This window comes from Oreochromis aureus, linkage group 3 (genome assembly GCF_013358895.1).
Source record: "Oreochromis aureus strain Israel breed Guangdong linkage group 3, ZZ_aureus, whole genome shotgun sequence".
Lineage (NCBI taxonomy): Eukaryota > Metazoa > Chordata > Actinopteri > Cichliformes > Cichlidae > Oreochromis > Oreochromis aureus.
This window is the reverse complement of record NC_052944.1, coordinates 21,065,023-21,089,365: the sequence shown is the minus strand read 5'-3', so window position 1 is coordinate 21,089,365 and position 24,343 is coordinate 21,065,023. Positions and strand designations below refer to the sequence as shown.

The 24,343-nt window shown below is 39.3% G+C and overlaps 1 protein-coding gene and 1 long non-coding RNA gene across 3 annotated transcripts; both read left to right on the top strand.

The window, feature by feature from the left end:
* Positions 1 to 1,120: 1,120 nt before the first annotated feature.
* LOC116325081 (cornifelin homolog B-like) lies at positions 1,121 to 10,197 on the top strand. Its single transcript, XM_031745890.2, has 4 exons — positions 1,121 to 1,288; positions 7,435 to 7,548; positions 7,735 to 7,880; positions 9,652 to 10,197. The coding sequence occupies exons 2-4, from the start codon at positions 7,437 to 7,439 to the stop codon at positions 9,790 to 9,792; spliced, it is 399 nt and encodes a 132-aa protein (XP_031601750.2). The 5' UTR covers positions 1,121 to 1,288; positions 7,435 to 7,436; the 3' UTR covers positions 9,793 to 10,197.
* Positions 10,198 to 18,374: 8,177 nt separating this feature from the next.
* On the top strand, positions 18,375 to 22,563 carry LOC116325077. Of its 2 annotated transcripts, none has more exons than XR_005608603.1 (4): positions 18,375 to 18,462; positions 21,516 to 21,632; positions 21,819 to 21,964; positions 22,427 to 22,563. It is a non-coding gene; the product is annotated as an uncharacterized LOC116325077 (long non-coding RNA). The 2 variants fall into 2 exon arrangements; XR_005608600.1 differs by lacking the exon at positions 18,375 to 18,462 and adding an exon at positions 19,040 to 19,186.
* Positions 22,564 to 24,343: the final 1,780 nt, after the last annotated feature.

Sequence of the window (24,343 nt, the reverse complement as noted above, 5' to 3'; positions counted from 1 at the left end):
TTCAGCCAGTAATTTTGAAGGAACTTCACTGGCAGTGAAATGAGGGAAGAGTTTATATGCAACGTGAGACACTCCTTACTCCTCTCACCTCTGTGTTGGAAACCCCTCACCAATTAGCAATGCTACTACACACCATGACCACCTTTCATAGCTAATCGTATTATGCTTTTTGATCTACTGAGCTGACAGGCTGTCGTACAGACATTACACAGACCTTTAATTGATATATTAAGTATTACAATAACTCCTCAACTCTCCTAAAAGGGCTCAAATGCCCTTTATATTCTGGTTCTGATGAATCCATTGTCTTCAGGGTCAAGATCAAAGAAGAAATATTTGGCATCCACTTACATGATCTAAATCAAATTACATCCAGCTGTTGTATTCAGACCTTGTTTCCGTGGTTTCATTGAGACAAAGAGGAAGCATCTCTAAATTCCGCTGTACTGTAGTCATTCATTTACATTTAACGTGTTAGTAAAATAAATTTTGAATTGGTTTGCGATGTTTACCGACCAAACTAGCCATGGGCCTGAAGAGACCAATGATGACTGAGGGATTTGAGCAAATTAAAAAGTTGCTGAACTTTCTGGCTGAGCTGTTTTAAAACATTTTAATTATTTAATCTACAGCAATGCTTCATGTTGAAAGGACATTTTGCTGTGGTTTGTTTACATGGAACTTTGCAACTTTTATCTCTTGTGTTTTTTGCAGTTTCTCTGAGTGTTGCACAGTCTGTCCTTGGGGTGAATTGTTTGGGACATCCACTCCTGGGAAAATTGTGACATTGTGTTAACAAACATCTGAATGCTCCGCTACTGCTTTTATAGAGGTGCATGACCATAAACCCTCTGTTACAGTCCAAAGCGCTTTTGCATGATGTTTTCTTTCTAGTGTGATGCTATAAAGTCAGATATACAGACAGGCTTCCTCTCATTACAACACTCAGAGCACAAGTCAAAAAGTTCACAGCAAGGTGATTTTCATAAAGTAATAATAAAGGATGCACTATAAACTGCATTAAACTCGACACAGTCGGTAACTCTCACTTTTAACTCTCGTTTTATTGGAACTGAACTTTTTTGGCCTTGAGTGTTTCATCTATTCTTATCTAACCTGGAATGGAAGCGTGTGTAAATGTTCATCTTTCTCTGTCAGAGAGGTGGTTTCTTTGAAAACAGAAAGTAAACAGAGCCTTCAACCCACACTTGACCACTCCCGTCACAATTTACGGTCATAGGTTGGACTTGCTCTCATTTTACTCATAACTCGGAGAAGCAGAGAAAAGGTAAGGAAAACTTTCTATACTGACGAACATCTTAGCAGTTAGCAGTTTTTGTGACATTATGGTACAGTTTGTTATCATTTTCTCAGTGTGATGTTGTGAGCCAGTCAGAGGAATACTTGCAGCACATGGGGTCTTCATGCACTTCATACTGCCGCAAGAAAAATAGCATGAAAAACTGGACATCTAATTATTATAATCACAGTTTTGTAGTTTATACTCATAAATTAATGAATCTTATAGGACTGTTAGACTAGTTGGCATTAGACTATAAGTAGATTAATGTTAGCTAGGGATTTTTTAGTATATTAATTAAGATATTATTTCTAAGATATCTGAAGCAGGTTTATAGTATGGCCCGTGACCAAGGGCGTAATCGCCCTAGCATTAGATACATGGAATTTCCATGTATTGTCTTGTGTTCACACAAGTTCAACATTTCTTTATTCCATTCTATTTTTGGTGTGTTGTGTTTCAGTATAAAGGGGTGAAGGTGGAGCTCAAGCAGGTGGTTGACTGATATCCTGATTGGGGCGAGTGTGTTGGGTTTGACCTCAACCAGTTAATTTAAAAGAGTCACTTCACTCTGTGTGTATTACCTCAAATTGTAGTTTATGGATCTCTGTACAGTGTAGTGTGTATTTTACATTGCAGAACTGGTGAATTTGTTATCCCCCAGGCACCTCCATTAATCTCTTAATCTCCCCATTTTAAGTTATTACGATACAATTACAGTGCAATTTTTGGTAAAACACATGGATATGTAAATTTAACTCCAGGGTAACTTATCTTATCTTATCTTATCTTATCTTGCCAAGGCTGTGTGCCATAAAGCAAGGGCAACCGGAATATCTTTCATTTACAGATTCACTTCTCATAACATCTCCAGTCAGGCTATGTGAGCACACAAAGCTGGTTGTCAGGTCGATAAATTCATATGCAGTTTATCAGTCTTGTAGCAAAGGGTGCTCACGTGAACAAGATGATGTTGGAAACATATGACAGTTGAGCTGTCCCAAACATGGACAGCTCAACGGGATCTATCAATGGATTTTACAAACACAAGGAAAACTATGACATTCGAAAAGCACAAAAAGGTTCAATATAAAATACAGGCAGAAATCTACACATCTGTTATGTATAAAGCAGATGCCTGAGTGTCTATTGCAACAAAGCTCTGCACAATAGTCCTAGGCCATGTCCACACTAATACGTTTTCGTTTGGAAACGCATCTTTTTCTCTCCGTTTTGGCCTCCCGTCCACACTGAGACGGCGTTTTCAGTCAAGCAAAACGCAGCGTTTTGAAAATGCTGTCCAAAGCGGATACATCTGAAAATGCTGTTTGGACAGTGTGGACAGTGAACCCTGAGCCTTTTCGAAAACGATGACACATTTTAGTCATGTGATTCAGTCATGTGACCAATTAAACTAAGATAGTGGAGGGCATTATACAGCAGTTGTTTTGTTTGCTCTCAATCTTGACAGCCCTATTAAAGATTAATATCAGTCTGTATATGCTCCAGATAGCTTTTCTTCAAATACTTTAATTCTCACTCGCTTTTGCAAATTTGTGCTTTTGTGTTACTCGCAGCAACAACTCCACCTCACTGTTAGGTTATTTAAAAAACTCGGTGCTTTCCTCGACATTTTGCCGCAATGTTTCAAAGAGCAGGAAAGTAAATAAACAGCAGACAGAAATGAGGCAGGTCGAATCGTCTTGCGTTTCACACATGCGCAGTTCTGGAATGTAAGCATTTTCGGCCGTTTCAATGTGGACGCACAACTCCGTGAAAACGACTGAAAATGATAGTGTGGACGCGGAGCGTTTTCAGACGAAAACGCCGTTTTCAAATCTATTCAATTCAATTCAATTTTATTTATATAGCGCCAAATCACAACAAAAGTCACCTCAAGGCACTTCATAGGTACAGAGAAAAACCCAACAATCATATGACCCCCTATGAGCAAGCACTTTGGCAACAGTGGGAAGGAAAAACTCCCTTTTAACAGGAAGAAACCTCCGACAGAACCAGACTCAGGGAGGGGCGGCCATCTGCTGCGACCGGTTGGAGTGAGAGAAGGAAAACAGGATGAAAGACATGCTGTGGAAGAGAGACAGAGATTAATAACAGATATGATTTGATGCAGAGAGGTCTATTAACACATAGTGAGTGAGAAAGGTGACTGGAAAGGAAAAACTCAATGCATCATGGGAATCCCCGGCAGCCTACATCTATTGCAGCATAACTAAGGGAGGATTCAGGGTCACCTGGTCCAGCCATAACTATATGCTTTAGCAAAAAGGAAAGTTTTAAGCCTAATCTTGAAAGTAGAGATAGTGTCTGTCTCCCGAATCCAAACTGGAAGCTGGTTCCACAGAAAAGGGGCCTGAAAACTGAAGGCTCTGCCTCCCATTCTACTTTTAAATACTCTAGGGACAGCAAGTAGGCCTGCAGTGCAAGAGCGAAGTGCTCTAATAGGGTGATATGGTACTACAAGGTCATTAAGATAAGATGGGGCCTGATTATTTAAGACCTTGTATGTGAGGAGCAGGATTTTGAATTCAATTCTGGATTTAACAGGAAGTCAATGAAGGGAAGCCAAAACAGGAGAAATATGCTCTCTCTTTCTAGTCCCTGTCAGTACTCTTGCTGCAGCATTTTGGATCAGCTGAAGGCTTATCAGTGAGTTTTTAGGACATCCTGATAATAAAGAACTAGTTTTTCAGCGTCACTCTGAGACAGGACATTTCTAATTTTAGAGATGTTGCGCAAATGGAAGAAAGCAGTCTTACATATTTGTTTAATATGTGCGTTGAAGGACATGTCCTGGTCAAAAATGACTCCAAGGTTCCTCACAGCATTACTGGAGGCCAAGGTAATGCCATCCAGAGTAAGAATCTGCTTAGATACCATATTTCTAAGACTTTCAGGGCTGAATACAATAACCTCAGTTTTATCTGAATTAAGAAGCAGAAAGTTAGCGGCCATCCAGGTCTTTATGTCTTTAAGACATTCCTGCAGTTTAACTAATTGGTGTGTGTTACCTGGCTTCATGGATAGATAGAGCTGCGTGTCATCTGCATAGCAGTGAAAATTTATGCTATGTCTTCTAATGATGCTGCCTAGGGGAAGCATGTATAATGTAAATAGAATTGGTCCTAGCACTGAACCCTGTGGAACACCATAATTGACCTTAGTGGGTAAAGAGGACTCTCCATTTACATGTACAAATTGGAGTCTATTAGATAGATATGATACAAACCACTGCAGCGCAGTACCTGTAATACCTACAGCATGTTCTAATCGCTTTAATAGGATATTATGATCAACAGTATCGAACGCAGCACTGAGGTCTAGCAGGACAAGCACAGAGATGAGTCCACCGTCAGAGGCCATAAGAAGATCATTTGTAACCTTCACTAAAGCTGTTTCTGTGCTGTGATGAGCTCTGAAACCTGACTGAAACTCTTCAAATAAGCCATTCCTCTGCAGATGATCTGTTAGCTGTTTGACAACTACTCTTTCAAGGATTTTTGATATGAAAGGAAGGTTGGAGATTGGCCTATAATTAGCTAAGACAGCTGGGTGTAGAGATGGCTTTTTAAGTAAAGGTTTAACTACAGCCACCTTGAAGGCCTGTGGTACATAGCCGATTATTAGAGATAGGTTGATCATATTTAAGATTGAAGAATTAATTAATGGCAGGACTTCTTTGAGCAGTTTTGTAGGAATGGGGTCTAAAAGACACGTTGATGGTTTGGAGGAATTAATTATTGAAGTTAACTCAGAAAGATCAATTGGAGAAAAGAGTCTAACTTAACATCAATGGTACTAAAAGTAGCTGTAGATAATATTACATCTGTGGGATGATTATTGGTAATTTTTCTCTAATGATAAAAATTTTATTTGTGAAGAAGTTCATGAAGTCATTACTAGTTAATGTTAAAGGGATTGTTGGCTCAATAGAGCTCTGACTTTTGTCAGCCTGGCTACAGTGCTGAAGAGAAACCTGGGGTTGTTCTTATTTTCTTCAATCAGTGACGAATAGTAAGATGTTCTGGCTTTATGGAGGGCTTTCTTATAAAGCAGCAAACTATTTCTCCAGGCTAAATGATGATCCTCTAAATTTGTGACACGCCATTTCCTCTCCAGCTTACGAGTCATCTGCTTTAGGCTACGTGTTTGAGAATTATACCATGGAGTCAGGTACTTCTGATTTGAGGCCTTAGTTTTCACAGGAGCTACAGTATCCAGAGTCGTACGTAGTGAGGAGGTAAAATTATTAACAAGATAATCGACCTCTGTTGGAGTAGCGTTCAGATAGCTGCTCTGCTCTGTGTTGGTACAGGGCATTGAAGATGATAACAGTGGGTGGATTATATTCTTAAACTTAGTTACAGCACTTTCAGAAAGACATCTACTTTGATAAAGTCTACTCTCCACTGCTGTGTAATCAATTATTGTAAATGTAAATGTTATCAGGAAATGATCAGACAGCAGAGGGTTTTCAGGAAACACTGTTAAATGTTCAGTTTCTATGCCATATGTTAAAACAAGATCTAGAGTGTGATTAAAGTGGTGGGTGGGTTCTTTTACATTTTGAGAGAAGCCAATTGAGTCTAATAACAGATTAAATGCCATGTTGAGGCTGTCATTTTTAGCATCTACATGGATGTTAAAATCACCCACAATAATTATTTTATCTGAGCTGAGCACTAAATCAGATAAAATTCTGAGAAATCAGAGAGAAACTCTGTGTAAGGCCCAGGTGGACGATAGATGATAACAAGTAAGACTGGTTTCTGAGTTTTACAGCTGGGGTGGACGAGGCTAAGCATCAGGCTTTCAAATGAATTAAAAGTCTGTCTTGGTCTTTCGGTAATTAATAGGCTGGTGTGAAAAATTGCTGCCACACCGCCCCCTCGGCCTGTGCTTCGAGGTTTCTGGTAGTTAGAATGACTCGGGGGTGTTGATTCATTTAAACTAACATAATCATCCTGCTGCAACCAGGTTTCTGTAAGGCAGAATAAATCGATTTGTTGATCAATTATTAAGTCATGTACTAACAGAGACTTGGAGGAGAGAGACCTAATATTTAATAATCCACATTTCACTGTTTTACTCTTTGGTTCAGATGTGGATACTGTATTGTTCTTTCTATCCGGGCTAGTGTGGCTACGTCCACACTAGCCCGGATAAATCTGCTCGAATCTGCTTTAATCTGCTCATCTAGACGTAGCATTTTCTGGACAGTAGCATTAAAAGCACTGTGTGTGCAGTTGAAGACCTTTGATCAGTAAGATTGGAAAACGCTTGTAAACATAATGTAGGTTAAGTAAAAATAATCCCATGAAAAGGAATCTTACTGGAGAGCAGACAAAGAAGGAAACACAGAATGAGGGAGAACATAACAAAGAGCAAGGGAAGACTGAGATAATATATACAAACACAGGATAACAAGGGAATGGGAAACAGGTGGATAACTAACATAACGGGAGGAAGTTAAGCTAGACACATGATACAGGGAAGAACAAACACTAAAATAAAACAGAAAGATCCTGTTAGGGGTTTGCATGCACTAGAAAACACCCTGCTGTACATGTTACATGTTTAAACCCAGTCTGTTAACTTTCACATATTATATTCTCTCCATGAAGAGGAGCTATAACCACTATAGCCCGTTAACGTCAATTTCATCTCTACATCACATTTAAAAGCAACAGCTGACCAAAACTCTTTACAAGTTAGTGAATGAACAAGAGAAAACCATAGAAGAATAAATACAATGAAATAAGGCATAAAATGGTAAATGGCCTGTATTTGTATAGCGCTTTACTTGTCCCTAAGGACCCCAAAGCACTTTACACATCCAGTCATCCACCCATTCACACACTGGTGATGGCAAGCTACATTGTAGCCACAGCCACCCTGGGGCGCACTGACAGAGGCGAGGCTGCCGGACACTGGCGCCACCGGTCCCTCTGACCACCACCAGTAGGCAACGGGTGAAGTGTCTTGCCCAAGGACACAACAACCGAGACTGTCCAAGCCGGGGCTCGAACCGGCAACCTTCCAGGAAGAAGAGGAAGCAGCAACAACAGCAAACTCTTCACTCTATGTTTCCTTTTCTACTTTGTTTGCTCCAGGAATGGCCTTCCAGCAATCAACCACCCAGGTGATAGTCACCACCACTGCAATGAGTCAACAGTCTGGGCAATGGAGCACCGGCATCTGTGACTGCTGCTCTGATATGAACACCTGTAAGTGAACCCAGAAAACTCTACAAACAGCAGGGATTTCTGCATCAACCACCTCCTCAGACTTTGTTTGCAGCCAGGTATCAGAGTGTCTGTCAGGATATAAAGCAGAGGTTACACAAGAGATTATTAAAGGAGAATTCATTAAAAACTGGGGTAATATGGCATCTCCGCACATTTTTCTTCAAGGTTGCTTTGGATATTGGTGTTTCTCCTGCATGCAGTGTGACACAGCCAGTAAACATGGATGGTGCTGCGCAATGCCACTGCTGGACTTTTGCTGTGTGGTGTCCTGCTTACTGCGCAATTCTGTCAGAGAGCGCTACAACATCCCTGTAAGTGTGAGAGTGGAGGATACGCTTATTGTATTTAGCTTAAATTAAGCTATTGTTGGATTGTATTAAGCTTAGTAGTAATTAGCAGTTAGCTTAGTAGTTAGCTTACATTAAGCTAACTAAACTGCCCCCTGAACAACGAACAATGCCCCCGTCCCTGAACTTTAAGAGAGAATAAAAATGCAAACTTGAAGCAATACTACGTATGTACAAAGCTAAAACCCACAATATATATATATATATATATATATATATGTGTGTGTGTGTGTGTATAAGAAATGTTTTTAGCATTTGTCAACACTTCCTGATGAGGTTTGATGAATATTTTATTGAAACTCAGGGTGACTGTAGATCAGCTGCATTTACTAAAAACTAACCTCAAAATCATTAAAAAATAAAGTTAACATAAGTGGATGAAACATCAAGCCCCAAGTAACCACATAGATGAAATGGGGAGTGCTGAGTGCAGCTTTTAATGGGCGCAAAGCACACATGGATATATTTGTAAATTAGTGCAAGTGAAGTAACATATGAACAAAATACTACAACTTCACGCACCCTAACTGCTGCACAGACTTCTTGGGCGGGCTGTTAGAAACTGTTAGAAACTATAACAAGCCTCATTGTTTGTATTCTACTGTTTATTGAATTCTCCAGAAAGTACAAATGGTGCAAACATGGCAGGACGAGCCTTGACATTAACAAGTCATAAAATGAGACAGCAAACAAAAAACCCACTCCTATTGCGAAAGGGGAGATGAGCCAAAGGCACTAAACCTGCTGTAAAGTGGTTGGGGGTTTTTTTTAACACGAATATCTGCAGTGACTGATTCACTTTTAGAGTCAGTCTCAAGTGGTGATTTGAGGAATAGCATTTTTTTGGGCAAAGACATACTGACATCCACCACTTTTTGGTGGATGTGTGCCAGGTTTGAACTACATTATCTTAAATATGGAGTGCAATGCAATGTTGCTTCAGTGCAGCTCATATCAATGAGTTCAGCAGCTCGCTTCACCACAGCTCACAAATGACGGCTCACTTGACCGAGGTGCTGGACTGGGGTCAGCATTCACTCAGCTTCAGCATCACTCTGGGTTCTTGGCTAGCTTAGCGTTAGCATGCTGCCTGTGCAAGTGCTTGCAAAGAGATGAAGTTGTATTAGCAGCATAATACAGTTACTTCTGTCCTGGATGCTACTTTACCATCCTGCTCTCGTCCTTTTATGCATTAAAAATAAAAGTAATGTCCAAATTCATGCCGTAAACTGCCCTGCTATTTTTGAGCTGTGGGTAGTGAGCAAAAGAAGCGGTGGAAATGAGTTTTCTCTGAAGGGTAACTGGCCTCTCCCTTAGAGATAGGTTGAGGAGTTTGGCCATCCAGGAGGAGCTCAAAGTAGAATCGATACTCCTTCACATTGACCCAGGACATGCTGGGGAGATTATATCTCTTGGCTGTCTTTGGAACGCCTTGGTGTTCCCCCAGACAAGCTTGAAGAGGTGGCTGGTTAGAGGGAGGTCTGGGCTTCTCTGGTTAGGCTGCTCCCCCACGACTCAGCCCCAGATAATAAAATAAGAGAGATGGAAAATAAACATAATTTACTTTCATCTGTATACTGAACTGTATGCTGTATGCTACTCTGATTTGTATGCTGAAATGACTGAACACCATTTCTCGATTCTTATTCCTAAGCACGACATTCAGACGTCAGCTGACTTAACAGGAAATTGTTAAAAAGTTCTCATCTTCCTCTTCAATTTTCCTGTCCTGCAGGGCTCGTGCTGCGATGACTGCTGCAAAATATTTTGGTGTTATCAGTGTGTCTGGTGCCAGATGCATCGTGAGCTGAAGATCAGGGAAAACCAGTACCCTGCCGCCTCGACGGTGGTCACCACGCAGGTCATCCGTGGATAATATGCAATCATTTTAGCTGTGTGTTGAGTGAAAATGACAAAGATATTTTTCAAAAAGATTTTACAGTGATGAAACACATACGAAAATATTACTTCTGTTTCTTCAGCATGAGGTGAAAATCTGAAAATGTAGCCTGGCATGTGATCTGCTTTCTTTTTTGCAACATTTCATATATAGCTGTTTCAAATAATCTAAAGCCAGATTTGATAGCTTTAGATTATATGTTTAAATCAGATGTTTTGAGTTTTGTTAGCATACTGCATATATCATCATCATTTTTTTCAATAAAATCTGTATCATTTAACATGCTCACGCTTATAGTAACTTTGTCCAAATTGAGTTTCACCTGTGCTAAAATAAAAAGTATTCATATTCACTACTATACGAGGCATTGTTGTACTTTTTTTTTTGCACAACTGTGGAGACATGTTTCTTAAAACCTTCCACCATTCCTCAAAGGTCTAAACACAAACACCTACTGGTCTACAGTCACAGATCCTTAAACCAGGCGGTTGTCTCAGATCACGCGCACAAGCGGAACCGGTGACGCTGACAATGTTTGACCCAAACAGGCCCCACTCCCTACAAAGGACACGAGTGACGTGCTACAAATGAATAATTAACAGGCTCATCATCTTTATTCCCTCTTTTATGATTTTTATGCAGGTTGCGGCAGTCAGTAAATACTATTTTACTTTCCAGGAAAGGCTACATGACAAATGATGGTTACCACGTCATCAGCTTTATTTTTAACAACATAATTACCTGCAATAAACTAGATTCTTTGCTTTCTGCTGAAACCTGGCTTAATGACAGCAGTAACAGAGCAGATTTCACTGAAACATGGTGTATCTGATATCCACCAGCATCATAACTGTGCTGTTCTAGGGACAAAATTGCAACTGATCAATCATGTTGTTTTGATGTCATAGCTTTGGAATGTGGAGAAATAAGAACGGAAAATATGCAATGTTGATCCTGGACCAACACTGTTATGAAGATGTAGAAACTACACCAATACGGAGATAACAGATCTCCATCCATCCATCCATTTATCTTTATCAGGGTTGTAGGTGTGCTGGAGCATATCCCAGCTACCAAAAGGTGAGAGGCGGAGTAAACCCTGGATAGGGCTAAGGATATCAGATCTTGAAGTGCTTGAAACATTTTACACTAATTAAAGTTGTGAATGCTGCAGTACTTGTTCAAGCAGGATGGGTGGTAAGATCAATGACATATATTCATTGATCACATATAATGTGTTGTTTGACAGTTATCTGAGTTTTGAATGTTTACATTTGGGAATTATATCTATATCTATCTTCTGCTGTATTAATTTACTCCACAGATCATCCCCCTAAAGTAAGACTTCTTTCCACCTTCCATTCCAAATGACAACAAAATTTATTTCAGGTGATTTCAGTGTTACACTGACAACAACAACTGCGACACAAAACAGTTCATCAGTTTATTGGAATATTTTGACGGCGCCCACCCATACACAACTCCGCAGGTTTGAGCTACATTTTTTCCAGAAGTCTCGACGTCACAGTCACAGCTGTTTTATGTTGCCATCTCTGATCGTTACTAAACATTTTCTGAAGGATTTTGTTCATTTGAGAAAACAGATACCAACTCCACAGGATCAACGCCAGAGCACCTGATACAGCTATGATTACACATTCCCTTTACTGTCATCATGTGATGAAATGATGGAAAATTTCTCTGATGCAGGTTTTTTTTTTTTTTTTTTCATTTTATTGATATATTGTTCCTGTCAGAACCGGAAATGTATGTGGTCCACCTACAGCAGCACCTTCCACCTTCGTTAACCTGATGTTTTCCAGGTTAATGAAGGTAGATGAAAAAAATTATATTGGAAAATTGGGAAAATTTTCCACTTAAACAGAAAACATGTATATGGCATATAAATCATTGAAAGACTTTATTATACAGACAAAACTGCCCTCTGCAGCAAAACAGATGTTATCACAGCCCCATGTTCTTTTCTTGATGATTTTAGGTGTGTCTAACCTGTAGTAGTTAATGCACTTCGTAGTTAATGTTAAATCTTGTCATGTTCTCTGACCAGGATGAGATGGTGATCGTTTATTATAAAGTAATTACTAATGAGATTTTGCCTTTTTCTTTCTTTTTGCCCCTCACTAGCTCTACAGATATCACAAAGAATTAAATAAAATAGAATTTTGGTTGTGATAACTTAGTAACTTGTAATGAAAATCTGACAGCGTGACTGTTGTACACAACAGCTAGGATCACCTGTTTTGGAGTTTATTCACAAACCCCTGAACTTTAGTAACTCGACCATGTTTCTGCTCATATACACAAAAACTGGGAGTTATCGTTTTGTTCTTTGACTAGAAACTAAAGACTCAAGACATGCAGCTCACAATGACATATATCTGAGTAACAAAATACCCAACAAGATGTTCTATTGGGAGGATATTTTCAGAATAACTGGGAATGTAACTGCTTTTTACATTTATTTTTAATTTTATTTCATTTTATTTTACATACAGTGTACTCATAGGTCCCACGCAAGATGCAAGAATCAATTCAAAGATTAAAAGAGACATGTCAACAAATAATTTATTTATTTTTTTTGTCAAAGAGACAGGAAATGGGGAATAAAGGCCCAGCATGCAACTCTGGAGCAGCAGGTGATAATCACCCCCAGCTTCCTCAGAGAACATAAGGAAATTTGATATTAACCATCTGTTTTCTAAACAGCTACTGGAGGTTAAACACAAGTTACAAACGATCAAGAAATAACTGATCAGAGCACTTTACATAATTTTCTTAGGGATTAATAAAGTATTCTGATTCTGAAATAAAGAATGTGCGGCTGTGCTGACATGTGTTTAACTGTAGAGGGCAGTGTTTGGCTGCGCAAAGGAGTCTTTGATCAAAGAAGACAGGATGATGCAACTCTGCCTATTACAGTTTTTTCTGAATGCTTAAACCCTAACTGTGATTCTTATAGCACAATTTCTAAAACTATTAATACTTATAGCAAAACCACTCACTGAGTTTGCAAAACTAAAAGCACAAACACTGCTTTGCACTCAGTTTGCCATTTTGTAACACACACTTTGCAAAACTGTAGGCACAATTCACTGCTTACACTCAATTACCAAATTTCCAACACACTCCTAGCAAAACTATACACATTCATGGCCATTATTTATGCTATTTTGCCAACTGTCTGGCACACTTTCACATGTGAAAACTTTTTTAGATAATTAGTTCACTTTGCAATCAGCCTAAGCACTATAATACAGGTAAGCTCTGTGTGTGGAGTACAGTGGAGGGAGCAGGAAGAGTGAGAAGTAGAGGAGGCCGAGGAACAGGACGTGGAGGTGAAGAAGTAGGATGAAGAGGACAACAAGGACAAGGAGGAGCAAGAGGAGGATGAGGAGGGGGGGAAGGAGGACGAGGAGGGGGGAGAGGAAGGGTAAGAAGAGTAAGAAATAGAATTGCTGATGACATCAGAGCTACAATAGTGGACCATGTAATCAACCATGGAGTGACCCTGAGGGAAGCTGGCCAACGGGTTCAGCCTAACTCGAGCTGCTACACTGTAGCAAGCATCATAAGGACACTTCGAAATCAGAATCGGTTAGTACAGTCACTCTGCACTAAGACTTGTAGCACTGCCATATTCTAATGAGAAACACAAAAATACCATAGATGTAAAAATACTGAAATTGTTACTTTACAGAATTGCTAGACGACCAGATGCTGGGGCAGAGGAAGAATGTTCACTGCAGACCAAGAAACCCATATAGTCAATATGGTGATTGCAAATAGTCCTATACTTGGAAATAAACACTTGTGTTTGTTTTGATGTGTGTGAATAAACACCAGTACTTGAAGTTTGGATCCCTCTATGCTTATGGATCTATGACAAAAGTATGAGCTCAAACTGACATGGCCTACCTTGTGCACACAGCAAAAGTCAGATGTGTTTTGTATTCATACCATCAGTGTGTAGTTGGCGCATTGTGTGCTTAGTAGATGATGGCTTGTGTGTACTGTTTGATACGAAAACACCATTTTTACGAAGGTGTGAAGAGTTAATCTAGCTGTGTTCGCTTTTGCAAGAGAACTACAATGTTTTGATAATTGGGTGACAGGTTTTCTTATTTGTGTGTAGAGTTTTGCAAAAATAGCCAATAGTTACAAAAAATGTGCTTAAGCAATCAGAAAAAACTGTAATGACTGTTTCATGTTACTAGTATATATATATTTTTTTAATGCTTCTAAATGTAAAAAAAGATTAAAGACATTTGAGGAGAGTTATTGCACGTCATCAAACGTCAAACCGATTTGAGCCTAAACAGTAACACATGGAAGACAGTCCTAATGGTGTATACAAAGTGATAAAAGAGGCAAAACCACATCATTTATGGATAATTTATAGCGTCGTTGACAGGAGTTATAAAGTGAGCCAGTTTTTTTGGCGAAAAAAGAGAGAAAGAGAGCTAACTTCATTGAGAGACAGATAAAGATAAGAAAGACAGGACAGGAGAGGAGAGGAAGGTAAGGATATGGCTCTGTACATGCGAAACGTCCTGCAAAACAAACTAGGTAATCAAACATTGCGCTATTTAAAGGTTGCATGAAAGTACTCTCCAGTACTGTAAAGGATTTAAAATAAACAGTAACAGTAAACACTGTAAAGTAAACAGCGTGTGACTCGTGCTCAGTGGCTGTGGTTCTCACGGTCAGAGTTAGGTTACTTAAAGCGTAGCAGAGATTGATCATTTAGTTGATGATGCTTAGATTCATTCACTGAAATCCAACTTCATATCAACTTCATAGCATAAATAACATATGCAGTATACTGTCAAGACAGTACGACACAGCTGTAAAATGATCACGCAGTAAAGATGTGAGACCCTGCTAACAGCTATTCTGCTATAGAGAGCAGTACTGGACTGTGCAAAGGAACCCTTCGGTTATTATTTGTTGTTTTTAAGTATGTTTGTGCTTGTCGTGTTATTTTCCTTCTGAATTTTTGTTTAAAACTTCACTTTCTTAAAGCTCCATTTTAGTCCTGCCCCCCTCCCGGGCAAGAGTGGGCAGCGCCCCCTTAAACAAACATCCTGCCCCATTAAGTCAAACTTTTGTTAGTTGAGAAAGGAAATAATACATTACCCACCAACTGAATATTTACCAACTGAACAAGATTTACGACAGTAGCTGAAAAATCCACTGGAAAAGGCACGAATGACATGCTTTCACCTCAAGTTTGCCCTTTTTGTGCGCAGGCTCACACAGCACTTGGCAGAGAAATCCCACTCACCCTGCCTCCAGCTAAACATCCAATCATTGTTGGTATACAAATGAGCCGACTCATTATTTCATGAGTCGCTATGATTTTGACGACAGAGACCTGCTGCTTCATTTTGCTCTGCCCTGCCTACTGAGAAACCTGACGCCGGGTCATTTGCATGATCTTCAGTTTTTTTGCTCCAGTGTCTCTTGCAGGGCTCTTTAGTACAGTCAATGAGGGACTAGTCCATTAATCTTCTCACAGTTTCAGTCTTGTAGAGACTTGTTTCCTTCTGTGAGCCTGTCTGCCGCACAGAGCCGACTGGAGGACCTGTGTCTCCCAGACCCCGACACAAAGCCCCGCCCACTTTCAACTCTGCATTCAACGGTTTTCTCGTTTCATGTACTGATGTAATCACAGCGATTTTAGTAAAGCTTATTCACTTTTCACCCCAGCTTCCAGCAGCTCAAAAAGGGAAAGTTAATGCTATGTGACAGGTCATAACCCCCTGTTATTGCACCATGTTACATAACTGATTCAACTGAAGACGCCATTGTTACAACGCTCCACACCACCATCTCTCACCTGGAGCAATATGGGCATACGCCAGGCTGCTCTTTGTTGACTTTAGCTCTGCTTTTAATACGATACTCCCGGACAGACTAATAGTAAAGCTGCTGGATATCGGACTTCCTTCTACCACCTGCCGCTGGATCAGAGACTTTCTGTCAGACCGTGTTCGAGAGTTAGAGTGGGGCCTCATCTTTCGTCAGCCCTCAGCCTTAACACCGGCTCTTCACAAGGCTGTGTACTAAGTCCCCTACTGTACACTCTGTAAACACATAACTGTGTCAGTACCCACCCAGACAACGCAGTCATTGAGTTCACAGATGATACCACCGTGGTGGGGCTCATCTCTGGGGGAGATGAGATGGCATACAGAGCTGAGGTTCAGAGGCTGTTGAATTGGTGTGCGGACAACAACCTGGACCTCAATATCACACGACAAAAGAGCTGGTAGTCGACTTTAGAAGGAGGATGTCTGAGCTCCAGCCTGTCAGCATCAATGGGGTGTGTGTGGAAAGGGTGTCCAGTTTCAAGTTCCTGGGTATGCACATAGGCACAGACCTCAAATGGAGCTCAAACACCTCAACGGTTTTAAAGAAGGCCCAACAGCATCTCCATTTTCTGAGACTCCTCAGAAAAATGGACCCGAAAAAGGAGCTACTGATCGTCTTCTACCGTCGTTCTACCGAAAGTGTGCTGACATGCTGCATGTGTTCTCCAGCTGCACCATGGCATGCAAAAAAGCACTTCAGAGGGTCATTAATATGGCCCAGAAAATCTTTGGACTTCCTCTTCCCTCCCTGAAGGACCTGTACAGCACTCGCTGTCTCAAGAAGGCACACAGCATCCTACTGAATTGCACACACCCACGACACCCGTGTTTAATCTGCTGCCTTCTGGCAGGAGATTCAGGCTGCTGAGGTCACAGACAAACAGACTCAAGGACAGCTTTTATTACAGGGCAATAAGACTAATCAATGCTAATAGCTGACCTGATTGGCTACCTCCCTGGACTTTTTTAGGGGGGCAATAACAATAATAATGATACTACTACTACTACTAATAATAATAACAATAATAATGTGCAATAAAAACATACTCCCGTTCTTTTTATTTTTTAAGTTAAGTTTCTGTGTTGTGTTGTTGTGTTATGTTGTGTTGTGCATAGTGCCGACGCGGGTTGTACTATTGTACAAAGTATGACTGTGCAATAACAATAAAAAGTTATCTCTTATCCCTTGTTATCTCTTAGAAAAGAAAGATGAATTTGGTGATCTTAAGAACTCCATAACAGATAACGTGGATATGGATGAATCTGTTATGGACTTCTTGTATAGGGAAACAGGAGTCTGTTGTTGTAGAGTGGATTAAGGAGAAACGAAAGTGGGGCAGTTCAGCTGCAAACAAAGAGTTCAGTTCCTAGCAAAAAAAACAAGACAAAAAAAGAATTAAAAAGTTACAATGTTCCATTCTAAATCTGTTGTGTTCTACAAATTAATCTGAGAATTGCAGAAAAAGACGTGGTGAATTTTAAGACCTACGGGAGCGTCTCCCAGAGGGTCATAGAACCCCTATTGATCCTAATCACACGAGCCAAGATGTGAAAATGGGTGTGGGTCGCAATCAGCCAAGGTTTTGGGTGAACCCATTGTGAAGCCTAGCCCCACATTATCATGTGATTAACTGAGGTCAACTGGCCCAGGATGTGACTTAAAGACTTAAAGGAGTCCAGACGTTTTTCTTTCCAAACTCATTAGACACGGTGAAGTGTTTTTTTGTGCTGTTCTTTTTTAAAAAAAAATTACTATTCCAACCCTTTTTAGTTTTGTTATTTATATTGGCTATTTTGAGAGGTCTTATTTTATTCTTACTTAATTTTGCACATTTATTTAAGAATTAATACATTTTACACTGTTGGTTGTAAATATCTGGATGGATACTTTATTTTATGTTCTGTTTTTCAGTTTTATTTTTCAAGAACTGGTAAATTGACTTTTTTTTTTTAAATAACTTGGCCTACTTTTTTTTTAGTTCTATTAATATTGGCAATAGTGAGAAGTGTTGTTGTTGAGTTCAAATATATTTGATATGTAAGAATAAGAATTCATTAAATTCAGTTAACAGATTTTGCCACTTATGCCTATGAATCCCATTAAAATGGTCGTCTGTGTTTTATATATTTGATAAATATATTTGATGCGAAAGTCACTCAGGTCTTAGGGTAGAAGCCTAGCAAAGTGCAATTCAATTACCTGACGAAAACAGTTATCCAGAGCGCCCCACCCCCCTTTCCCGCCTCCATTGCCATCATGTGCCCCCTTTACATTTTGTGTCTGCCCCCTCATATATGCATGTCTACGACCGGCCAGCATGACTATAATTAAACACACATCAACAATTTGATCTGCTTTCTCCAAAAACAGTATCCCATGTTACCCAGTGAGAAGACAGAAGACCACAAATTATTTGACGCACAAGTCAAATAGTTTAAGACAAGAAGATTTTTTATAAAGTAATAATAAGCATACACTATGAACTGCATTAAACGTAATTCTCACTTTTAACTCTCGTTTTATTGGAAGTGAACTTATTTGGCCTTGAGTGTTTTATTAGTGTTCATTTACACTGGACTGAAAGCATGGGGGCAGTAAATATGTGTCACCCTGTGCAGGAATGGTTTTCATTCCTCAAAAACCGGAACTGTGCAGAGCCTTCAACCCACGCTTGACCACTCCCATCACAGTTTACATTAATAGGTTGGACTTGCTCCCACTTTATTCATAACTCAGAGAACCAGGGAAAAGGTAAGGAAAACTTTCTATACTGATGAACATCTTAAAGCAGTTAGCAGTCTTTTTGAGCCTGTGAGTCAGTCAAAGGAATATTTGCAGCACATGGGGTCTACATGCACTTCATACTGCCTTAAGAAAAACAGCACCAAAAACTGGACATCTAATTATTATAATCACTGTCAGCACAAGGAGATTACAAGCGGAGTGTTGCAGTTTATCCTTTGAAATTAATGAATTTTGACGACTGTTATACTCGATCGGCATTAGACTACAAGTAGGATAATGTTAGCTAGGGAACTTTATGTTTAGTATGTTATGCAAATATTATTGCTAATATATTTAAAGCTAAAGTCTGGATCACATTTTGTAATATTAAGAGTGTAATAACTCCAGAATTAGATGAAATTTCCATATATTTTATCTGAAATAACAGCATATGTACTGCTAAGTATGTGTAGGTAAATATTATAGTGTAATTTAAGGTAAAATATGGGTAAAAATGATTGATGATACACTGTTTGATTGGATGTATGTAATGTGTGTGTGTTTTTTGTTTTTTACATTTTATTTTATTTTATTGCAAGAGCTTCCATGATGTCCCTGTATCGCATTATATAGGTGCAATAAACCATCTTATCTCGTCTTAGCAAGGCTGTTTGCTGTGGATGAAGGCCAACCGTAATATCTTTCATTTATAGCTTCTCGCAACATGTGCAAGGCCAACCTATCAGATAAAGTAGGTTATCAACTCAATAAGTAAATTTACAGTTTATCAATCCAGCAACAAGCCTGTTCACATGAAAGAATTGGTGTTGAAAGCATATGACCGACCGGCACTGTATATGTGGTCGAAGCACTTCCGTGAAGATGGATCTGTGTTAAAAGAAATGTTTTAACTGTTTATAAAACAATAGTGATTGATAAAACCTGTAAGACGCGTGCGCACACATACATACTCCTGACCAATGTTCCCTCTTATCTGCGCACGTGCGCAATTGCTCACTGCTGGCACGGTCTCTGCGCACAGAAAATCTGCGTTGCGCACACAAAAAAAAAATCTAACCTGAATTGAAATTAAAACTTTAACAATTCTGTTTTGCAGTGTTAGTCAGTAAGTGACTGGCTGCTCCCGTATGGGTTTAGAACGATGTCACCTTATCCCATAGTCCAGCCAATGATGCGATTCATATTCGTATATACGCAGCTAATCAACGTGGTTGACAGGTTATGACAGCGTCCTTATGTGCCGACACCGGAGTTTTAGCTAGCAAAGCTGCGTGGCTGATGTGGAGTGAAGCCACGTTAATGACAACGTGTCCAACCATTGGAGATGTGAGCAGGACAGACGGAACAATTGACGGGAAAGTGTGGACTTTATACCAGTTTTTAAATTGTGTTGATAGGCCACGTAAAACCAGAGTTGTGATTAAAAAAAAAGAATGCAACGTTTGGTTTTCTTCCTGAATACTGTTGTTGTTTATATTTACTGCGGGGATAAACGGTAAAAACGGCGTTTTATAAGAAAAAAAGCTCGAAAGCACTCTCCGCATGTGAGCAACCCCCCCCCCCCGCCGCCCACACACACACACACACACACACACACACCCCGCTCACCCTTTCCTATTCGTCCAAAAAAGTAACATGTCGACCAATCAAAAAATGATATGGCAACCTGGCATCTAGTTGTTAAGAAACGGGGGGAAGTTTTAGGAGTGACGGCGGTGCTTTGATATGCGAGAGATTTGAGACGTTTAGCGCAAATCTTGTGTAGTTAGTGTGTAGTGTAGTCAATATTTTTGTTGTGTGTGTCAGAACAATGAGGCGACTACTGAATGTTACAGGTGTTACAGGAGTGATACATCTCCTGTTGTCAGGCCTGCAGGTATCAGGCTGTTGTTCTCCTTTATCTCATAGTGGACAGAAATTAGTTTTTGGAGTGGCACAAATAATTTGTGTGACATCAAATTTGATGCAGAACAGCTGATTGTTCTGTAAATAGTTTGAAATGTTTATTTAAAAATGCATTGGCTGCATTTAAAAAAATAGCTGCAAAAAACGTTGTTGTTTGCTAAACTCAGTAACTTTTTTGAAGAAGTAACTATATAATTAATTGCCCAGCATTGGTCATTATATACTATATTTTGCAGACAGAGAGTTACAGGACTCTCCCAGACCACAGACTCATAATACAAGTCAGAGCTTTTTTAAAAAAGAAAGAAAGTTGTGTTTTCAAAATTGGAGTTCAAGTTATTTTTACTTCCAATAGTGTTAACATACTACACAGGTCAATGACTAGATTTTTTTTTACATTTTCATTGTAAGTGGGCTAAAGCAGTTAATTAAAAGTAGTCTAACATAAATGTAACTGCTGTAATTTGATTATTTAAATAAACCATGTAACTTGGATGGATTAGATGCCGGCGTGACCACAGTGCACACGTCTGATGTCGCTCAGAGTGGTCCAAGGGATCGCTCAGGGAGTTTGTGTGTTCGCTCAGACACACATGGAAAATTAGAGGGAACATTGCTCCAGACCAACAAACTGAGAACTTCTGCTTTTATAGAGGTGCTTATAAATGTTTTAGATTACAGGCTGTCAGGTTTGGCTGCGTGGCAGGCAGGAGTTGGACTCAAATGTTGGACTCAAGCCTCCAGCCAGTGGACAGTGTTTATGCTTTGTTTCTGTTCTGCATTTTTTAAAAAGAAAAATGGAAAACGTGTCATTAGTTTTCATGAGTAAATATAAAATACTTACTCTATAATACATATATTTGTTATTTACGTATAACTGCAAGATGGCCACGGACTGAACGGAAATTCTTGGACCTTCATGCTGTGAATGTTGTTTTCAATTTTTTACAAACATACTTTGATAACACTGTTTTATGTCATGAAAATGCAATGTGAAAAATTGGTCTTTTAAAATGTATAACTTTCGAAAAGTTTACACACAATTGTTGTGCCAAAGATCCTGTTTAAACCCTTTATAATTAATTTAATCCACTGCTGTCATATTTCTCATATTGTATCTTTTTATTCTGTGTCCTTTGACTTGTTTCCTTCAGACATGAATTTCTACAACCAGTCCAACACCCAGGTGATAGTCACCACCACTGCCATGAGTCAAAAGGCTGGGGAATGGAGTACCGACATCTGTGGCTGCTGCTCTGATATGAACACCTGTAAGTGAACCCAGAAAACCCTAAACAGCAGGGATTTCTGCATCAGCCACCTCCTCAGACTTTGTTTGCAGTCAGGTATAAGAGTGTCAAAGTCAGAATATAAAACAGAGGTTACACAACAGATTGTTAAAAGAGAATTTATTGAAAACTATACAGATATGGCATCTCCGCACATTTTTCTTCAAGGTTGCTTCGGATGTTGGTGTTTCCCCTGCATGCAATGTCAGACAGCCAGTAAACATGGATGGTGCTGCGGCATGCCACTGCTGGACTGTTGCTGTGTGGTGTCCTGCTTACTGCGCAATTCTGTCAGAGAGCGCTACAACATCCCTGTAAGTGTGAGAGTGGAGGATAAGCTTATTGTATTTAGCTTAAATTAAGCTAACTAGCAGTGTGTTCTATTTAAAATAATAAGACTTAGTATTTTAGTTATTTTACTAAAATTCTCCAAAAGGCGCAAATGGTGCAAACATGGAAGGGAGTGATAGATCAGTTGGTATTGTTGTCATACAATCTACCAAAGATGGAATGCAATGCATTATTACTTCACCCCAACAGGTTCTTACACTGCTGTTTTATGCACTTTTGAGCTGCATAAAATGAATTAAATCCTATATTCATGATAGCATTACTAAGCATTTAAACAGAACTTTAAAAACACTTGGTAGAATAATAGAGCTCATATCATGATTTAGAGGCTTTCATTCTTCAGCTGTGCATTTAGAGGACTGTTGTTAAATATTCAAAATACATAAGAACCTCTCTTCTTCCTCTTCATCTTTCGTGTCCTGCAGGGCTCTTGCTGTGATGACTGCTGCAAAATATTCTGGTGTTATCATTGTGTCTGGTGCCAGATGAATCGTGAGCTGAAGATCAGGGAAAACCAGCAGCCTGCCAATACGACAGTGGTCACCACGCAGGTCTTCAGTAGATAATATGCAATCATTTTAGCTGTGTGTTGAGTGGATATGATAGTTAATAATTTTTGTTATTAATTTTTCAAACAGTATTAATTGTTCAGCACCAAAAGGGTTTGTACTCTGCAATATGTAAATATTTTAAAAATAAAATTCAGCTTGAATTTCATAGTTTTAGATTTAATGTTAAAACAAGATGTTCCGAGTGTCGTTAGCATACTGGGTATTTATTATCAGGAAAACCTTTTTACTCTGGCCAATAAAATCTGTGTCATTTAACATGCTTGTTGTCATTGGAACTTTTCCAAGTTCAATTTAATCTGTGCTAAAAGAAAAACCAATAAAAAAAACTTTGTGCTTATGCAATACCGACTGATCCACATTCGCACAGTTGTCTCAGATCATGCACACAAGCAGCACTGGTGATGTTGGCAATGTTTGGCCCTAACAGGCCCCACTCCCTACAAAGCATACATGAGTGACCTGCTACAAATTAATAATTAACCTGCTCGCCTGTAAGTCCTGTTGACAAATGATGGTTACCACACCATCAGCTTTATTATTAACAGCATCATTACCTGCAATAAACTGGATTATTTGCTTTCTGCTAAAACCAGCCTGGTAACACAGAGCAGCGCTGACTGAATCATACACTAATTACAGTTTTTCACAGAAACAGGATGGGTGGTGTTATCGCTGTAAATAAGCTGTACTCCTCACTACAGATCATCCCCCGAAACTGAGACTCAAGAACATACCTGCATACAGACATATGTTACAATGATTGTAGTGATGTTAATGTGACATGAGGTTCGCATAGTTGTGCACAAAAATAGCTGCAAGAAAAGTTCTTCAAGGTGCTCCTCTTTTCTTTTATACTCCGACTACATTTCAAAGTTGAATCCGTGCCCCAGCTTTTACAATAGTGAAAATGTGTGTGCTTTTGCCACCTGTGATGAGAGGAATATACAAAATAAATAAATACATAGACAGATGAATCTACAGTTCACCGATTAACACCTTCCGCCCGATCATCTCTTGGCATATTCATTTAGTTTTAAATCATACAGTGCTCATACAGTACATATAGTGAAGTGAAAATAAACAGGTGAAGACATGTTATTTATATCATAGTTTTTGTAGAATAATAAAGGCAGGAGGAGCATTTACCGAACAGCAGTGATGCCCACATGAAGCTTGTATTGGAAAACGGTTCATTACTCAAAGCTTTTCAACACAGTCCTCTTTGGTGACATCTGGTGAAGAGCAGCTTGAATCTTTAACTTGTAGCGAACTGCTTCATTTTAATCACCCACTCCACCGAGCTGAATTGACAGCTTCTGTCCGATATGGTGCTTTGAACATGTATTTTTGGGGGTGAAGAAATGATGTCTATTTGATTAATAAATCATTTTGAGGAATAAAGCTTCCTCGTTTAAACCTGTGCCATGGTGGGTTCTCAGTTTGCTTGTTACTTCTTGATGTTTCGTTTTAAAAAATATGTTTAAAATTGTATAAAAATGTTTATAAAACAAAAAACTATATATAATTAAGTACAACACAATGTAATAATACGCTATAATAATAATAGTACGGGAGTATGCTTGTGCTGTGAGGTCCCTGCCTCCATGTAATTATGTATTTAACCAGTGGACAGGTACATATAATAGACTACAACTTACACAATTATAACTGTAACTACATGCGTAGTGTATTTCTTATGTAGATTTTAGACCTGGAGGCAGAATTGTTGATGATCTGGTGTTTATTTAGGATCAGGTAGCACATCTTCTC

Coding starts and splice junctions, on each gene's coding strand:
- LOC116325081 (XM_031745890.2), top strand. CDS start 7,437: ATGGCCTTCCAGCAATCAACCACCCAGGTGATAGTCACCACCACTGCA. Junction 7,549..7,734: donor CTGCTCTGATATGAACACCT/GTAAGTGAACCC, acceptor TTTTTCTTCAAG/GTTGCTTTGGATATTGGTGT. Junction 7,881..9,651: donor GAGAGCGCTACAACATCCCT/GTAAGTGTGAGA, acceptor CCTGTCCTGCAG/GGCTCGTGCTGCGATGACTG.